General features: G+C 44.7%; 1 protein-coding gene across 5 annotated transcripts; it reads right to left on the bottom strand.

Annotated features, from left to right (window-relative positions):
- Positions 1 to 171: 171 nt before the first annotated feature.
- SFPQ (splicing factor proline and glutamine rich) lies at positions 172 to 15065 on the bottom strand. 5 transcript variants are annotated; one of them, XR_009275694.1, is made up of 13 exons: positions 14354 to 15065; positions 13779 to 13967; positions 13383 to 13684; positions 13178 to 13273; positions 11686 to 11882; positions 11294 to 11378; positions 10886 to 11003; positions 10620 to 10668; positions 10418 to 10539; positions 1458 to 1502; positions 1107 to 1181; positions 551 to 620; positions 229 to 250 (listed from the first exon to the last, which is right to left on the bottom strand). XR_009275694.1 is itself a non-coding variant. In XM_058819943.1 (11 exons), the coding sequence occupies exons 1-10, from the start codon at positions 14975 to 14977 to the stop codon at positions 1482 to 1484; spliced, it is 1803 nt and encodes a 600-aa protein (XP_058675926.1). In that variant the 5' UTR covers positions 14978 to 15065; the 3' UTR covers positions 210 to 1181; positions 1458 to 1481. The 5 variants fall into 5 exon arrangements, 2 of the variants coding, with proteins under 2 accessions (XP_058675926.1, XP_058675925.1); XR_009275693.1 differs by lacking the exon at positions 551 to 620 and having other exon boundaries at positions 172 to 250; XR_009275692.1 differs by having other exon boundaries at positions 210 to 620.
- Positions 15066 to 16499: the final 1434 nt, after the last annotated feature.

Raw genomic sequence — 16499 nt, 5'->3', positions numbered from 1 at the left:
CAGGCACAGGTAAACATGTGGAATTCCACAATACAAACTATGTAACACACAAAAAGGGAGTAAGGAATGAGTGAAATGTCCAGATTTTTGTGTTTCTCAGACCCAGCCATACCACCCCACACTGACAGACTGCTTATTCACTGAATACCCTCTGGAATAAAACAGAAGTAATTTATAAAAATATTTAAATATTTTATTTTTAAGAGCTGTATGTTCCTGGTTCCTCTTCATTGCACTCAGACTTCTTTTTCTGCAAGTGCAAAGCACATAATTAGAGAGATTGTGAAAGAAAGACAACAACAGCAGAAACTACATGACATGGAATCACCATTCAGAATCACAGGCCATGTGCCTGCCAAATATTCTCAAGTATTCTCATCAGATTTTAGATTAAATGAACAGAATTCATGTATTTTTAAGACCAGCTATGGCTTTGTGTGTTTTCCTACCCCACAGCAAGGAGCAGCAGTGACAAACCACAGAGGATTCAATAGGAATTCACCCATTGAATTCCACTGGCTTCACACCTTACAGGTCTATTGTTACTCACCTGTGACTCCAGAGTTAAGGTACTCAGCATGTTGCTCCTCAAACAAGATTTTAAATATCTGAAGTTTCCCCTTGTAGTTTAGTGGCAAATTAGAGGGAAAATGTCATTAATTCCAGCTCTGCAAGTTGGTTTATTTTCCTGAATTGCTATTTGCTTCACTCCTGTACATGCTGATTTATACACCAGGTTATTTTTTTAATTCATTGTTAAAGTATTTCAGCAAATAGCTTTTTAACAAGGTTTAGTTGAATTAACATCTGACAAGCAGCTGCTCTATTCTCCTTTTCCCATGCTGACAATCACCAACTGCAGCCTGAGTGCAGGAATGGTCATTTCTTGTTTGACCACCTGCTGCACACAAAGGACAGAATTTATTTGCTGCTGCAGGGCTGAAAAGCTTTAGACAATCATTACATTTTGGCTCTACAAAAGCAAGATGCAGAAACTTCTATATAAACTGAGATTAATCACACGTTTCAGGCAGGAATTACATAAACCAGCACAGGGTGATGGGCTAGCAAGCCCTCACAGCAGTGTAAGAACAACAACTACTTACTTGTCCACCTGTTCCCTTGGTCCCTCCACACACCACTGGGCACCGTGCTGGATGTGCTCATGTTCAACTCCTCAACTGGAAAAACATTCCCAAGTTATTACACCCCCAAGTGATTTTGAAATCTTTTGTACAAACCCACGTCTAGAAAGGTATTTTTAGTTGCTGCTGTCAAGATATCAAGCCCAGGTAGAGTCAGGGTGCTCAAGCCCACAGTGTGACAGCAGGGACTGTGTTCTACCCTACACATTTAATGTATCCATTTTTCAGTGATCCCCAATTCAAAGGTACTCAGTGACTGAACACCAAGTGTCCAGAAACCTTTATTATTTAATCCAAAAAAGCAATACTTACTTCCAATGGATGAGCACTCTGGTGTCACTCAGCTTTCATCTTCACCTAAAGGATAACAACTGAAGTTATTAGAGTCATACACAACAAATTGTGACCATTTCAAAACTAACTTAAAAATAAGGTTTTAACATACATGGACTGATTAGTTATGAGGGGGAACTTATCAATTACTCCAAACTATTACGTGGAAGAATAAGGGGCAGAAATAGGCTAACCTAAACACTCATCAAGAGCTGAAGGAATATGCAGGCAGTTGCCTGAAGAACTGCACCCTGAGCACAAACCATAACCCCAGTCTGAGCACAGTGAGGTTTGATTGCAGCCAGAGGTATACTATCCCTTATGTGAAGGCTTTAATTTCATCAGCTACTCCAACTCGGTGACCCTACTTGTCTCCTGTAGCAATGCCCTCTCTCTTCCCCTTCCTGAGGCAGTGCAGTGGACCTGGCCTCTTGGAGCTCTTGTGTTCTACAGTAGAACAAGTGCTTCAGAAGCCAGAGGCAGACACTACAGGTTGGCACTGTCACTGCTTTTATCCTCAGCAGGTTCTTCCCTCCTCAAGGCCTCCTTTTACTATAGCTGAGGGCAGCCTGCAATGGTGAGAGCTGGGGATGTGGTGCAAGGCTCTGCACAGCTCCAGTGGGGAGGCAGATCCCAGCATGGGCACAGCATGATCTGACCAGGCAGGGACAACTTCAGGCTTTAGTCTCCAACCCACCACCCACTGGGTTTCCTCACAGCCCTCGGGAGCAGGAGAGTTATGCACGTTTTGTTTTCTCTGCCATAGCAACAAACACCATGCATAAGGGATACTATATCTTTGTGCATCCTTTGAACACTGCAAATTCCCTGCTAGCCACACTCCTCCCAGCCCTCCCCAGTTAGCTCTTCAGTACTGGTGTTCAGAAGCAACATTTATAGAGATGGGGTGTTCACAGACCACTGCGGGATTGCACAGCCAAGTCCTAACGTGTCAATCATTACCTAGCAGCAATGACACAGCTGGGAGAAGGCCAATCCTCCCTTTTTTCCTTTTCCAGGCAGCAGCTATTTAACAGCCCCACTAGCTGGTATGGAGAGTGTGAAAAAATCTGAAGCTAATTAGCTGATTCCAAAACTTGCTGGTAGTGGAAGAAGCCAAGTGATTCCCCAGAGCAGCATACTTGGATGCATCCTTCCCAACATGCTCAGCCTCATTGAACATAATGGAACAGAACACTGGCCTTCCTGATCATGTCACTGCAGCTGGCAATGATTAACAGAGACATGCAACCCCATTACTGCTCCAGTCCTAAAACTACTCACAGGCCTCAGTGTTTAGCTATGGGGAGAACTGCAAGCAAATCAACACTTTGTATGCTTAATGTTACAATAAAGCCCCATCCACGCTGTGCTGTGCTCTCCTGCCAGCAGCAGGCTCTGCTCGGAGGGCCTAGCAGTACGCAGATGTATTCTGACACCACACTTCTGAGCTTCAGGTAAGCTTTTGAGAAAAAGTGTGTTTCACACACAGATAAAACCAAGATGAAACACAATGCAAGCACTTGAATGTCATTTCTTGTACCCACTTGTTACAGACTGACTTAGAGCAGACATGACTAAGTTTGCTACCACACCAAGTTTCATTACTGCAGCCAGAGCTGGTTTGAGCCCCATGGTTTTACTCACAAATTGCTTGCTCCAAGAGTGTCAAAAACCTGCTTAGTTCAAGTACGTAGAATGAGGCAGATGTGCCAATAACCCCTCCATGACATTCCTGCAGGTCAAGTATCCAGAGCACAATGGAAAAACTTAAGTCAGATGTTGAGCAATGGTTTAAGATCACTAACTCAGTTTTGCTACCTGACAGCACAGTGGCTGCCAGCAGGTTTGCTACTGGATCCCAGTCCCAGGTAAGGATAAGCCATCACAAAATGGATTCAAGTCACAGGTAAAGGTAAACCATCATAAAAAGCCAAACTGACTTTGTGACAAGGTGTCACTGTGTGACCAGCTGGCATGGGCTACACTCACTGTGGTGTAACCAAAGACCTGTTGTCATTAACTCATGGTGCACCTGCTACTTCAAGGGTTCAATGGAACATGGAAAGGTGGCTACAGCAGAGGGCAAGGTTGTCCAGCAGATCCCTGTTCACCAGCAAGAGTCCTGCCTGGAAAGTAACAAAGAAGGGTCCAAAAGTGACAATAATACCAGAAACAAGTATGCAAAGCAGAACTTTGCAGAACAAGGGAAAACACATTACAGCACCTGTGAAATAAACTGAGTATCAGACAAGAGCCAGAGCATTCGTTGGAACAAGGGACCTTGAAATTGAGGTTCAAGAGCTAATGCAAAAGAGCTGGAGATCAGCATGTCTGGATGTCTAGCAACGTAAGCATGTTAATCCTGGAACACTGTAGTCAGGAGTTCTAGTAATGAAGAGTTTAGAATTACATCCCAAGACTGATGAAAAATGAAATTGTGCATTGCACTATCAAGATGACTCTACGAGGCAGAAGTACAGAATCTCATCACTGTCAATTAAAGCAGAGGAATATATCAGGCTTGTCAATCAAAGTTTAAAATAAAGACTACTGCAATGTCCAATAAGCTCTATGAAACTCACAGGGATATTCAATCAAGCACTCATTTATGTCCTCAAAAATATTCTGGATCAGTCTCAGAACTGCTTGCACCACCAGTAGCTTGAGGTGACTCTCACATAGCACACACGAGGCAAGAGCAGTGGTTACTGACACATTCCCACCAAGCCAAGACTCTACAGATGGATGAGCTGCAGATGGGCCACTTCATCACTACAGAGAATTTAAACGTGTTCTTTTCCAAGCACTGAGAGCACCTTGTCAACTACTGAACTGAGTTTAAGATCACATTCCCTCTTCCCCACAGTGTTCATTTAAGAATATCTTCATTACATCGGAACTAAGAAAAATCCACCCAAGCCAAGTTGTAAGTACAGAGGAATCGGGTCTGGAAATGCTCAGCTAAGAACCACAGTAAGTTATTTCTTGTCTCTGAACGAGACAAAAGCTTCCAACCGAAAACCACACAGCTTTGATGCAAGCTCAGCATACAGGTATGGAGTGCTGCACTGTAATTCCACAGTCAGAAGTGTGATGTCAGAATACCCACAGGATAAGATTACATAGAAAGTCACCAAGTTATATGATATTGCTTGTTACCTACCTGGACGCAGTCGGCAATGAGAATCTTGGAGCAAGCAGGAATACTACATCCGGGTCCTAATGTCCATTGCCATTTGTGGTACTACGTTCCTCACAGTTATGAACTGCAGAAATGCTGGCTAAGTGCAGTTATGTAGCAGGCCACTAGTTTAAAGTGTAAATTGCAGTCTCAAACTCCAGCAAGAACTTGCTGCCACAGTAAATGGTTGCCAAGGAGAAGCCAAGAATTTGTCTACCACAAAAATACCACAAAATCTCAAAAGCATTTTCAATTTCTCATCAGCTGTATAAATGATTAGTGTATCTACGCCAGAAGGTAAGATTATTCTGTATTCATTTCTGAGAAAGTGTGAAGACATATGTGTAACGATACCAGTTTCTACTTGCTGCAGTTTTTAGAGCTCTGAGTGTCAAAATGGGCTCAATTTTGATAAAACAAGCTAAATTGCAACAGCCAATGTCCTCCAAGTCCAGTACAAAAATGTTACGTGATCCAGACCATCCAAAAACAGGTCTGACCAGCAAAGCACTTTTCTGAATGATTTTAGAAGATTCAATTATATAAATCTGAGTTTATGAAAGAAGTCCAAAACCTCATAGGAATAGATCAAAGGAATGTCACTTTCTCGCCTCCCACATTTAGTAACTTTTATCAGATTTTAAAGTTGACATGTTTGCCAGCTTTTAAGACACCATCTTTAAAAGGTCTTGAAAAGAAGTTGGCTAGTTCATCATATGCCTGTTTAGTACATGCAACTCAAAGCAGAACTTGTTTTAGAAATTCTGCTTATGCAGCTACAACAAAGCCAGATTTAACCAAACTTTCAGATCTTTTGAAAACTGCCAAATCTTTCAAATATATTTACTAATCATGGTTTTGCAGCTCAGCTATTTTAATACCTAGCAACGGTAGCTTACGTACAAAACAGGGGTACCCAAAGAAAAGCTCTGTAAGGTACAAAGACAGCAGCATCCTTCACTCTTCCAAGTTACAGAACTATAAAAGAACATACTTTAGGATATGCACCAGCATCTCTTTTAATAAAGAATGACATGTAATCTGAAAAATAAACTGAAAAAATTAATTTAATGTTCATGTTTAGAATTCCCCACCTCGGACACCTTCACCTTTTGAGGGTGTCCCATGAACACCCTCCAGAAAAGATATTGTTTAAAACCACTTCAATAATGCAAATTGCATCCATACTGCTCATTTGTAAACTACCCAATACAAGTAACTTCCAAATACTTGGTCTGCAGTTTAGGAACTGCCAATTTGGAATTTCCTCCTCATTGTTGTAGCATGTTACCAACCCCCAAACTTTTCTGGGTAAACAGAAAGCATTCACCAAACAAGCTGAATCACTCTTTAGTGAGCTTCGTGTTCCACGTCAGTGTTACCTGTATCAGCATTTCCCAACTTGCTATTCTGTCATTCAAGGGGTAACAGTACTTCAAGAGGGATCAGATATCTGTACCCTAAAATCCTGCAATCTGAAACTTAAGGTTTTAACCACAGGGAAAATTTAGCAGAAAATTTAGAATTAGCCAATGCTCAGCACGAGGAATGGAAGGATATTGGGAAGATTAAAGCTATTCACAGAACTCCAGTGGTTGGGGATCATGTGATGGTACAGCCAAGCTAAGTTTACCTACTTTGTGCCAAGCAGGTTGATGTATCCTGCATTAACACTGAGGTATTTGACACTGGGAAGTCAAGTTCCCAGTTTATCTGGTACATTGTAATAACAAGCAAAGCAACTACCTTACCAATGAGTCCAGAATGCTTTCAAATTCTTCTGGGGCTTAATAAAATGAACAGCAAACTAACGAATTCATCAGATCTTCTACAAAAAGAACCTTAAAGGGAGTTTATTTGCACTGTGTAGTAGTAACTCTTAAAACTCCAGATTCAGATACTACTTTTGAAGCATTATCTCCAAACATCAATAATAAAAAAGCGATAACCATCATGCAAGCAAGCTGATTGCTGTATTTTACATACAGGATTTTCGGATTTGCCCACCAGCTACACAATTTAAGAATAGTTCCTGCAGTCCCCATAATACAAATGATTGTATTCTGAACTAGGCAAATTAGTCCACTGTTAGCATGAGGACATAAGCAAATTAACCTTAATCACTCGAGTAACACTTCTGGTCTTTTTGCCAAGCAATTTCAGGCAGGTGTACAATATGGAGCAAGGCCAGATCCTGTAATCTCAAGACAGCTTAAGAGCATATAAATATCACATTAACAATCCTTTAGTGAGGAAGTCAGCCAATACAAGGCATTCTATGAATTTATTTAAAAATAACCATTGCTAGTCTTCTGCTTAAAGTCTTTGAAAGATTCCAAGCAGTAACTGCCAGGGTGGTAAGTGCTACCATCCCACCACCCATAGCTAAAATATGGAATTCATTACTGCACTGCTTGCATTGAAGCTTTAAATAATGTATCTTACAGCATTTCTAAGATTTCCATTTGCTTCCTTGTTGCAGCACAATTACTGCTCAAAAAATCTGCACCTACTGCAAAGTTCAGCTACAATTTAACCCAATCTTTGGCTAGAGAGGCACTGTGGGAAGAGATCTCTCTTCACTGTAGTTCCACACCCTGGTCTAGGTTCAACCTCAGCTCGAGGCTCTCAGGTTTACTGTGGCAGGTGTGGTATTTGGCCTCATTTGTTTAACCACGACTGGCAAGAAGAGTTACTACATTTAGTTTTCTATTTATTTTAAGCACAGTAAAAAAAAAGGTTGGTACACTTTGGGAATTCAGTGGCACAAGGTACACTGCCATCAAGTTAGGGACGTTATACATCAAAAAAAACAGCTAAATTTGATTTTGAAACACTGCATTACATAATTAAATTGTACTCGCCCAAACAGACCACTTACAAATATTAGGTCAGTAAGTTTCTAACATCCATAAAAACGTAGCTTTCTTACTAAAATGCAAGAATTAAGAAGTCGGTGTCTAAACAAGACAGACAAAAACAAACTGGAATGAAACTACAGGTCACATCTAAAATCGGGGCTTTTTGTTTGGGGTTTCATATTCTTCTCTCCCTCTACCATATCCTGCTGGTGTTCCAGGCCCCATTCCTCTAGGACCCTGGCCACCCACGGGCCCCGCACCTCCCTGCCCAAAGCGTTCAGGACGCTATTGGAACAGAATGAACAGTTCATTATAAGTAGTTGATGTCCATGTGTGTTAAGTATATATTTTTAGAAGGTTCCGTAGTCAAGGTTCGTCGATACAATCACCATTGAGCCGATCCACAGGTACCGGGAACATAGAAAGGAAAAAAGGGTAATTTAAAAATTAGTTTATTGTAATACATGCCTTGAGGTATGTTCCCACTTGATGCATTCTCATACATCTGTTACAAAGAACAGATCCTCCCTGCAGTGCTAGAAATGTAAGCATTAGTGCAGATGTGAATTAACAACTTTTCCAAATGAGCTCTAGCAAAACTTTCAACCAAGTTAATGCAAATAGCTTGTGAACTTCTCACCTTTAGTGCAGTAAAAGCTCAGATTACATCACTGTCATTTCCAAATAAGCCTAATGAGAGAATGCAGCTCCAGTTGGCTGAAGCAGGAGCTGACATTCATCAAATGTAACAGAATGCCTACTCACCAGGACTGGCATGTGCTGTCTAGAGACCATGTGCTTTTCAAGATGGGGTTAAGACTACGGTCTGCTGACTAAACTGCAGAGGCCTTTGGCAGTACCAAAACTCATTGTGAGCACTACTGCATTGCAAGAAGAAAAAAAAAATGTGAAAAAAGCTACTGACCAGTGCTTTACCTAACCAACGCAACTGCTCGAGCACAGACTGGCACTTGTTCAAACCCAACGTACTCCGGAGCTGCTGGTGCTGCATCAGATGCAAAACGTGTTCCAAGCACTCAGTGTTTCCAGTTAGAGCTATGCACAGAGGGTTGTGTGCATCCAGGCAGTATCTCCCTTCCCACCCCACCTTCACCACAAGCTCTTGGAAAATTCACAGCTTCACAGCAATTGAAAAGGTTTCACACCAAGGTGTACCAGCTAAGTTACTCTGCAATAAAGCAGAGACTTCAGGTCTATTTACTAGTACCTCTAGTTGCATGTACTTTGTTCAGTTACTGTATTACTGGGTGTGATCAGCATTCAACCTACAGAAGTTACACATTATGAGGTGAAAGAGAGCTTTAAATTTTCATTTCAACCAAGGTTCCCACTACTGAGTCACAGAACAATGGTAGGTGGTTTGTTACAAAAAGTATCTGCAACTGAAATTGCACACTTCAGAGCTCCTGACTTCTGAAAGTCAGCATCAATCCTTCCAAGAAAGGAGTTTCACAAATATTACTTAGGTTATTTCTGCCTAATTCATGGCAGCTTCAGCTCATCTCCAGCTCTGTTTAAAGGTATCAGCCCAGGAACTGTGACCACACTGTGTGGCAGAGATCCCCAACCTAAGAAACTCCAGGCAGTTAATGCACCTCACTGTCACATCTTTTGACCAGATCACATCTCAGGGATTACACAAGTTCAACATGCACCTGTTACAATGGTTTTCAGGAAAAAAATGTACATAGTATCCACCACACACTGCCTAACTGCTCACAGGAAGCTCAGGAACTGCTCATGTATCAGTAGGTTATTGAGGTACCTTAAGGCCAACAGCACTGTCTACTGAATCAATGATGCTCTGGGAAGTTACCATTCCAAAGATATGTTCCCCAAAAAGATAAAACAGAAGGTATCTGACAAGCTACCATGGTAGCTCAGCTCATTAAGCCAGAGGCCTAAACCCACCCAAAAATCATTAGTTCAGCTTGTGCTGCAGGTGTACACCCTTTCAGGAGGGTGAAAACACACTGCTATCGCCACCTAAGCCAACAGATTCCCATCTTGCCCATTAAACACTTCTGTCATCTGCATCCATGGTGCTTCAGTGTAGGAACACCAAACAGGCTCCAAGCCCAGCCACACATGTAGTGTGCCAGAAATTAGTACAGTTTGGAATCATACCTCTGAACAGGAGATATGCTGCAGTTTAACAGGCTCTACCTTTGTGTCATGCCCAACACAGGAAAACAGACCGGGCTAGCATTCCTTTGGGAGACAGGAACCACAAATGGCTACAGTCCAGGATAGCTGGAACATGCCTGAAGCTAAAAACCAGCATTTCTGCTCTTCTACAGCAACATCAGCACAGACTAAGGGATATGCTGTGTACCATTGATAATTTAAGTTTATCTGCTGCTGGGAAAGACCTGAGCGCAGATTTTGGACTGAACAGCACACCCAGACCAACATGCATCCAGCCTACCTAGGCTTGGAAGGGCCAAAGCAGTGTTACACATTGGGAAGGAGAACAAAAAAATCTCTCTTGTCCATCAATACAGAACATCAAATTACTAAAAAACTACCACATGAAGTATTTTGATGATATTTGTCAGATTCTCTAGAATTCGTAAAAAATCCTTCCAAGCCTAACAGTGACGCAGAATTTCCAAAGTCCAATGACGTCAGTTAATTGCAAATATGCTCAAGAGCACATTTGAATCCACTTACAACAATTTCTGAGTGTGTAAGCTACCATAAAGGTTATCAGCTACTCTAGGGCTACACACTGCCACGTTGTCCTGTGTTAAACACCTGACAAGAGAGTCAGCAGTTAACAGTGACATTTCCACAACCATCCGAACACTGGAGAACTCATTCCCAACCATAACTCCCTTGTGCTAAGCTAAAGCCACCACAGGATACGTTACCATGTCACTTCCCATCATAGAACCACTCATGGCTGCTTGGCCAACTCCTGGATTAGCTTCATAACCTATGCCGCCACCACCTCCCAGAGGTGGAAATTTCTGGGCTGCTGAAGCATAAGGATCTAAGAGAGAGAAATATATAATCATATTCTTGCAATTTCTAAGTTAGCAACACAAAGTAATTACTTAAAAGGTTCTTTACCTCCCATGTTCATTGTGGCAGCACCACCCATCCTCATGTCTCGCTCCCTCTGCATAGAAGAAACAACTTTTAACTTGGATAATCAACCACCAAAACCCAAACTTTTCAGGAGACAAAATACAGATAAGGCAAATACTGCCACTGCCCATACACACACACAGTGCAATCACCAACCCAAAGGAAGCAAAACACAGCCATGTTAAAAATATATCTACAAAACTCCTGAGCATGGTAACATGACCCAAACCCACCACCATGTCACTTACTGGATCCATGTAACCCATTCTACTATAATTCTCTTCCCTCTGTCTTCTCATCTGCTCTTCCATCTCCCGCTGACGGATCATCATCTCCTCCTCCCGCCGGCGGCGCTCCTCCTCCTGCCTGGTCACCAGAAAGCAATGTTAAACCCCAGGAATGATGCACATTGAACACACACTAACATCAACTCCTCCAACAATATAAAGGCACTGAAAGATTAAACTTCAGAACAAAAATATACTCTATGATGCCAAAATATTTAAGGAGAAACTTACACAGTAGTTCAATTTCGCAAACACAAACTGAAGCAGCAATGGTGTTTCTTGAAAAATAAAAACTTTCACATGTAAGTAATTGAAAAAAGAAAAAGGTCAATCTAATTTTTAATAAAATCCCATGAAAGCCAAACTAACCTCAGCTGAATTTCCTTGCGTTTCTGCATTTCCTGATTATGAAGTTCTTCCATCCGCCTCAGCTCCTCCTGGCGCCTCATGAGGTCTGCAGGAATGAAGCCTGTGAGCAGCTTTTCCACACAATGTCCCACTTTAACTACATCTGAATTACATCTGCACTGGGGCAGAGAAGTACATTCCAGTGTCACTGCTCTTACCAATACACCACTGAAAGTACATTCCAGTGTCCCTGCTCTTACCAATACACCACAGAAATTTAAAAAAACTGCCAGTTCCTCTTTAACTCTGAAATTCTCAAGTTCATAGCCAAAAGCATGAATTTCCTCAATAAACCATTAAAGAACCATATACTTAAGCATTTAAAGCAAAAAAAAAAATTCAGAAGCCATTACCTTGACGCAGGAGGTTTGCCTGATGCTCATGATAAGCATCTTCCATCTCACTTTCAAGTTTGTCCTTGGCATCTTTCATATTTTTTGCCACTTGCTCTCTCTGCTGCTTTTCCATTTCATCTAAAGATTTCCACCTTTGAGAATATTCAAATTCAAAACTGCCAGGCTGAGCAAAACGGGGAGGAGTCTCTCTTTCCCTGCAGAAAGGAAGATACTCAGAGTGGGCAATCCTGGAAATTCAAGGTCAGTACAAGATCATGACCAAAATAACTGAATTATCAGGGAACATCAAGGACACCCTGAGAACACCTGACAAGCACAGGAGAACTGGCTCTGATGGAACTGCTGCATTTTATATACAGACAACAGCACTGAATATAAATAATTATCACAGCACATGTGGAGATTCCTGCACTATCACATCCAAGAAAATCTTCAGAGTGTTACTGCTTGTTTGCCTCATTTTTAACTGTCTTTAGACATTTCACTGCTGACAACTGCAGATGGAAAATGTTCAAAAAAGACAGGCCTTTGCCCAAGCAGGCACAATCAAGGTGGAGTTTTCCAGTGCCAAAGCACTCTGTGTCAAAGGCAAATAACAGCCTTCACTTTCAGGGAAATAATTATAGAAGTGCCTGAGGGCCAACAGGTTGTTTTGTCATATAAATAAACTCCAATTTAAAATTCGGTAATTTATGGAACAAAATTACCAAGTTCAAAAGCTTTCCATGCATTACCAGTATGAATTAGTATTTCAATACTTGGAACATTGTATTAATCCACATTGTTCTCAAAGCTGCCTCTAAACCACTTAAAAATTTTGATCAAAGCAAGGAATTTTGAGCTCTTTCTAAGCCAAGCAAGACTGACTGGATCTCCCTCCCTGCACTCCCTTTTGTGATCTGAGAAAATATAAAATTCCTACAACAGGTTTAATATACAGATTCTAACACAAAACTGCCGTTTCAGAAAAGATTTCTCTTAACTCTTTAATACTCCTCTAGACTCTTTGTTCCTTTATGCCAGTAGTCAGCTCATAAGGCAAATCCACATGCAACAAGTTTATACAAATCAGGGAATGAGTTAAAATTTCACTTTGCTTCTCATTTCAAACCACGAATGTAAATTTTTCAAGTTCCCCATGGGATCATCAACCCAAGACATGCCTTAAGGGAGATCTCAGCTTTTAACAATAGCATGAAACAGTTCAAGTCTGATTTTTCAAGTTTCTACATATACCAAAACCATGTGTCAAGCTGCTATTTCTTTGTACTACAATGTAGAAAACTGCTTGTGTAACACTTCGTGAATACACTAAACAAATCATTGTTACTTTAAACTATGAATAAACAAAAAAATAAAACCAAGAACTGGCAATACAACTGAAAATCTAAAGCCTGTTTCTGAAAAATTTGCCATATTCTTTAGTGCCAGGGACAATACCACTTAAAACATCATTAATGCCCGCTTTATATCAAAAAATAGTGCCTACTTTTGATACATCGGATTCTTCTGAGCAAGCTTTTCTGGAAGACCATCTTCATCATCCAGCTGTTCCAATGGTTCCACAATAACTGGCCTGGGAGTGCTGAACAGAAAATACCCGTTTTACTCCTCTAAAAGCCCTTATTCTGAACAACTAGAATCCTACAGTCTTTATTCAGCTTAAAAATAAAAGTTCCTGACAAAGTACTTACGTTGTCAACAAAAACACGCCCTCAGTACACCGTTCAAACGCTTTCCTTGCAGCTGGCTTTGATGCAAACTCAACAATGCCTTTTCCTGTTGATCTACCTCGATCATCTACAATCACAACAGCTCTTTCCACCGGACCGAACTGGGAGAAAGCCTCCTCGAGCAACTCGTTGGACACGTAGGGCGAGAGGTTCCGCACCGACAGGGCAGCGGCGTGAGTGGCAAAGCGAACGCGGAGCTGCCGGCCCCTCATGGGGGTATCGTCCAACTCTGCCTTTGCGATTTCTGCAAGAGCTCGAGATTCCTGGGGGAAGTGCAAAACCCAGCCTTAGAAAACTAACTTGTACATCACCACACCGCGAGAACGAAACGGATGAACACACAACACGAATGCCTACCAATTTAATGAATCCAAAGCCTTTGCCCTTGTTGATAAAAACCTCTCCCGGCTCCCCGTATTTGGCAAACAGTCTTTTAAAGTCTTCATCTGTGATATCAGCAGGCAAATTCCCAACAAACAACCGGCAGCGCTGTGTGTACGTCTTCTCCCCGGGCCGCCTCAGCAGAGAGAGGTTCGCTTTAAAGCCCTACAAAGAATCAGACCAAGCTATCACTGAGTGCTACACACAGAATTGCGGGGAATCCTGAGGACCCCGGATAACCCAAACCGCAACGCCGGGACCGCCCGGGCGCTGCGAGGGGATCCAAACCGCAGCCCCGTGGCACCGCGAAGAGACCCAAACCGAAGCCGCGGCACCGCCGAGGGCACCGCGAAGGAACCCAAGCCGCAGCCCCGGGCAAGGCGACGGAACGCAAACCGCAGTCCCGGGGCCGCCCCGACACCGGGGACCGCTCGCATCCCGCTGAGGCGCCGCCGCCTCTGCCCCGCTCCTCCCCTCAAGATGGCGGCGCGGGCGCGCGGAGCCGCCGCCATCTTGTGCCTGAGGGAGGTGTGGAGGGGGCCGTGACTCACCTCGTCCGACAGCTTCTCGCTCCTATCTCCCGAGCCCTGCTGAGACCCGAGGCTCTGCTGGCCCTGGTGCTGCTGCCCGCGGCCCCGCGGCTCCCCGCCCGGCCCGCCGCGGTGCCCCGGGCCGCCCTTGTGCGGCCCCTGCTGCGGGCCGCCCGGCCCCTTGGGGCCGCCGCCGGGAGACTGTCCTTGTCCTTTCTTAGGGCCGCCGGCCGGTGTGGGGCTGGGGCTGGGCTTGGATTGCGGCTGTGCACCGGCAGGAGACGAGGAAGGAGCCGAAACTGGCGGCTGCTGCTGTGGCTGCTGCCCCGCGGGAAGCGCAGAGGATGGAGGCGCTCCCGCCTGGCTGCCGGTGGGTCCCGCCGTGGTGGCGGAGGCTGAGGAGGATGAAGAAGGCGGAGCAGAGGTGGACGTGGGCGGCTTCGGCGGTTCGGGCTTCGGGCCTCCTCCCGGCGGACCTCCCGGGCCTTGCGGGCCGCCCGCCATCGGGCCGCGGTTCTGTCCCATGCCCATGCCGGGCGGCGGCGAGCGGAAATCGTGGTTGGGACCGCCGCGTCCTCCACCGCCGCCACGCCGGTGAAACCCGCCGCCACCCCCGCCACGGCTACGGAAGCGATCCCGCGACATGGTGTAGCGGAGGGAGGAGGCGGAGATGAGAAGAGAGCTCCGGCCGCGGCGGCTGCTACTGCTCAGCGCCCGCTGCGCAAAATGGCGGTGAGCTGGACGGCCTCGCCGCCGCCTTTGTCCGCCCCTAATATAGTACGCCCGCCCCCGGAAGCCCCCCTCCTCCTCACCAGCCAACCACCGACAGCAGCGGCGGTGACTGACAAGCAAAGTGACCAATAGCGTGTCGCAACTCCGCTAACTCTTTGATCTCATTGGTAACGAGCCTGCCCTCTGTCCATTGGCGCGTTTGACCGCCGACGTTGGCACGGGCCGGTCCGTTAACCCCCCGCGTGCTGATTGGGCAGTTTGAGCGGCGGGCGGCGCAGTCACGGCGCGAGTGCGCCTCGTGATTGGCTGGCTCGGCTGTCAGTCAGGCGAAGGCGCGGGTCGGGCCCGGCTGCGCGGCGCCTCAGGGCGCACTCAACCCTGGCTGCGGCTGGAAAAATGTCAAATAAACGTAGTTTCAATTCCAGTTCGCTGCTCTGAAACCCAATCTGAGATAGTAAATATCCGATTTATGCATTCAAGAGTGGTAGTGGAACCCCGGCGCCAGCATAGGGAGTCACGTTCAGTGTTTTGTGTGAAAAGTCGGGCAGGGAAGCACCCAAAATGAGCCTGATTTGGGAACAGCGATCCGCAGTTACTTTCCAGACGCCCCAGGAAAGCAGGACAGAGCTTGGTGCGAACAAAAAGTGACGCCAGCTCCTCAAAATGTCCACGGTGCATTGTGAGGTGAAAAATAAAGCAGCTGTAGCAAGACCGTGGTGGTTACAGTCCCGACATTCCATGTTCCATTACAGAAAACAGACCAAAAACACATTCCAACTCTTTAAAGTGTGCCTGCTTTCAGCAGTGCCATTTTTATACCTTCCCTTCAGCAGTGTTTCCGTCCATCCCCCTCTCAAGCTCCCAGCAATGTTTCACATTCAGTTTCAGGTCTGAAATTAAAAAAATCAAACTCCGTGTGAACCTAAGGGAAAGTCCCACGTTAATTTCACAGACCTGAACTGTGCCAGTGCTGTGGTAAAACATCAATTGCATGAATATTTCTGACACCCTGGGGAAGTCAAAGGTCGGTTTCATTCTTCATTGAATCATGGAATCACAGAGAAGTTTGGATTGGAAGGGACCTTAAAGTCCATCCAGTTCCACCCCAGGGACACCTTCCACTATCTTGAGTTGCTCCAAGCCCCAATGTCCAACCTGGCCTTGGGCACTTCCAGGGATGGGGCAGCCACAACTTCTCTGGGCACCTGTGCCAGGGTCTCCCCACCCTCACAGGGAATAATTTCTTCCCAAAATCCCATCCATCCCTGCCCTCTGGCACTGGGAAGCCATTCCCCTTTTCCCTTGTAAATTGTCTCTCTCCATCTTTCCTGTCAGCTCCTTCAGGTCCTGGAAAGAATCAGCTCTTCCCAAAGTCTTTTCTACCAGCTGAACATTCCCAATTCCCTCAGCCTTTCCTTGTAGGACAGCAACAAAA

Source organism: Ammospiza caudacuta, chromosome 25 (genome assembly GCF_027887145.1).
Source record: "Ammospiza caudacuta isolate bAmmCau1 chromosome 25, bAmmCau1.pri, whole genome shotgun sequence".
Taxonomy (NCBI): domain Eukaryota; kingdom Metazoa; phylum Chordata; class Aves; order Passeriformes; family Passerellidae; genus Ammospiza; species Ammospiza caudacuta.
The sequence above is the reverse complement of the archived record's forward strand: the minus strand, read 5'-3'. Positions and strand labels throughout refer to the sequence as shown.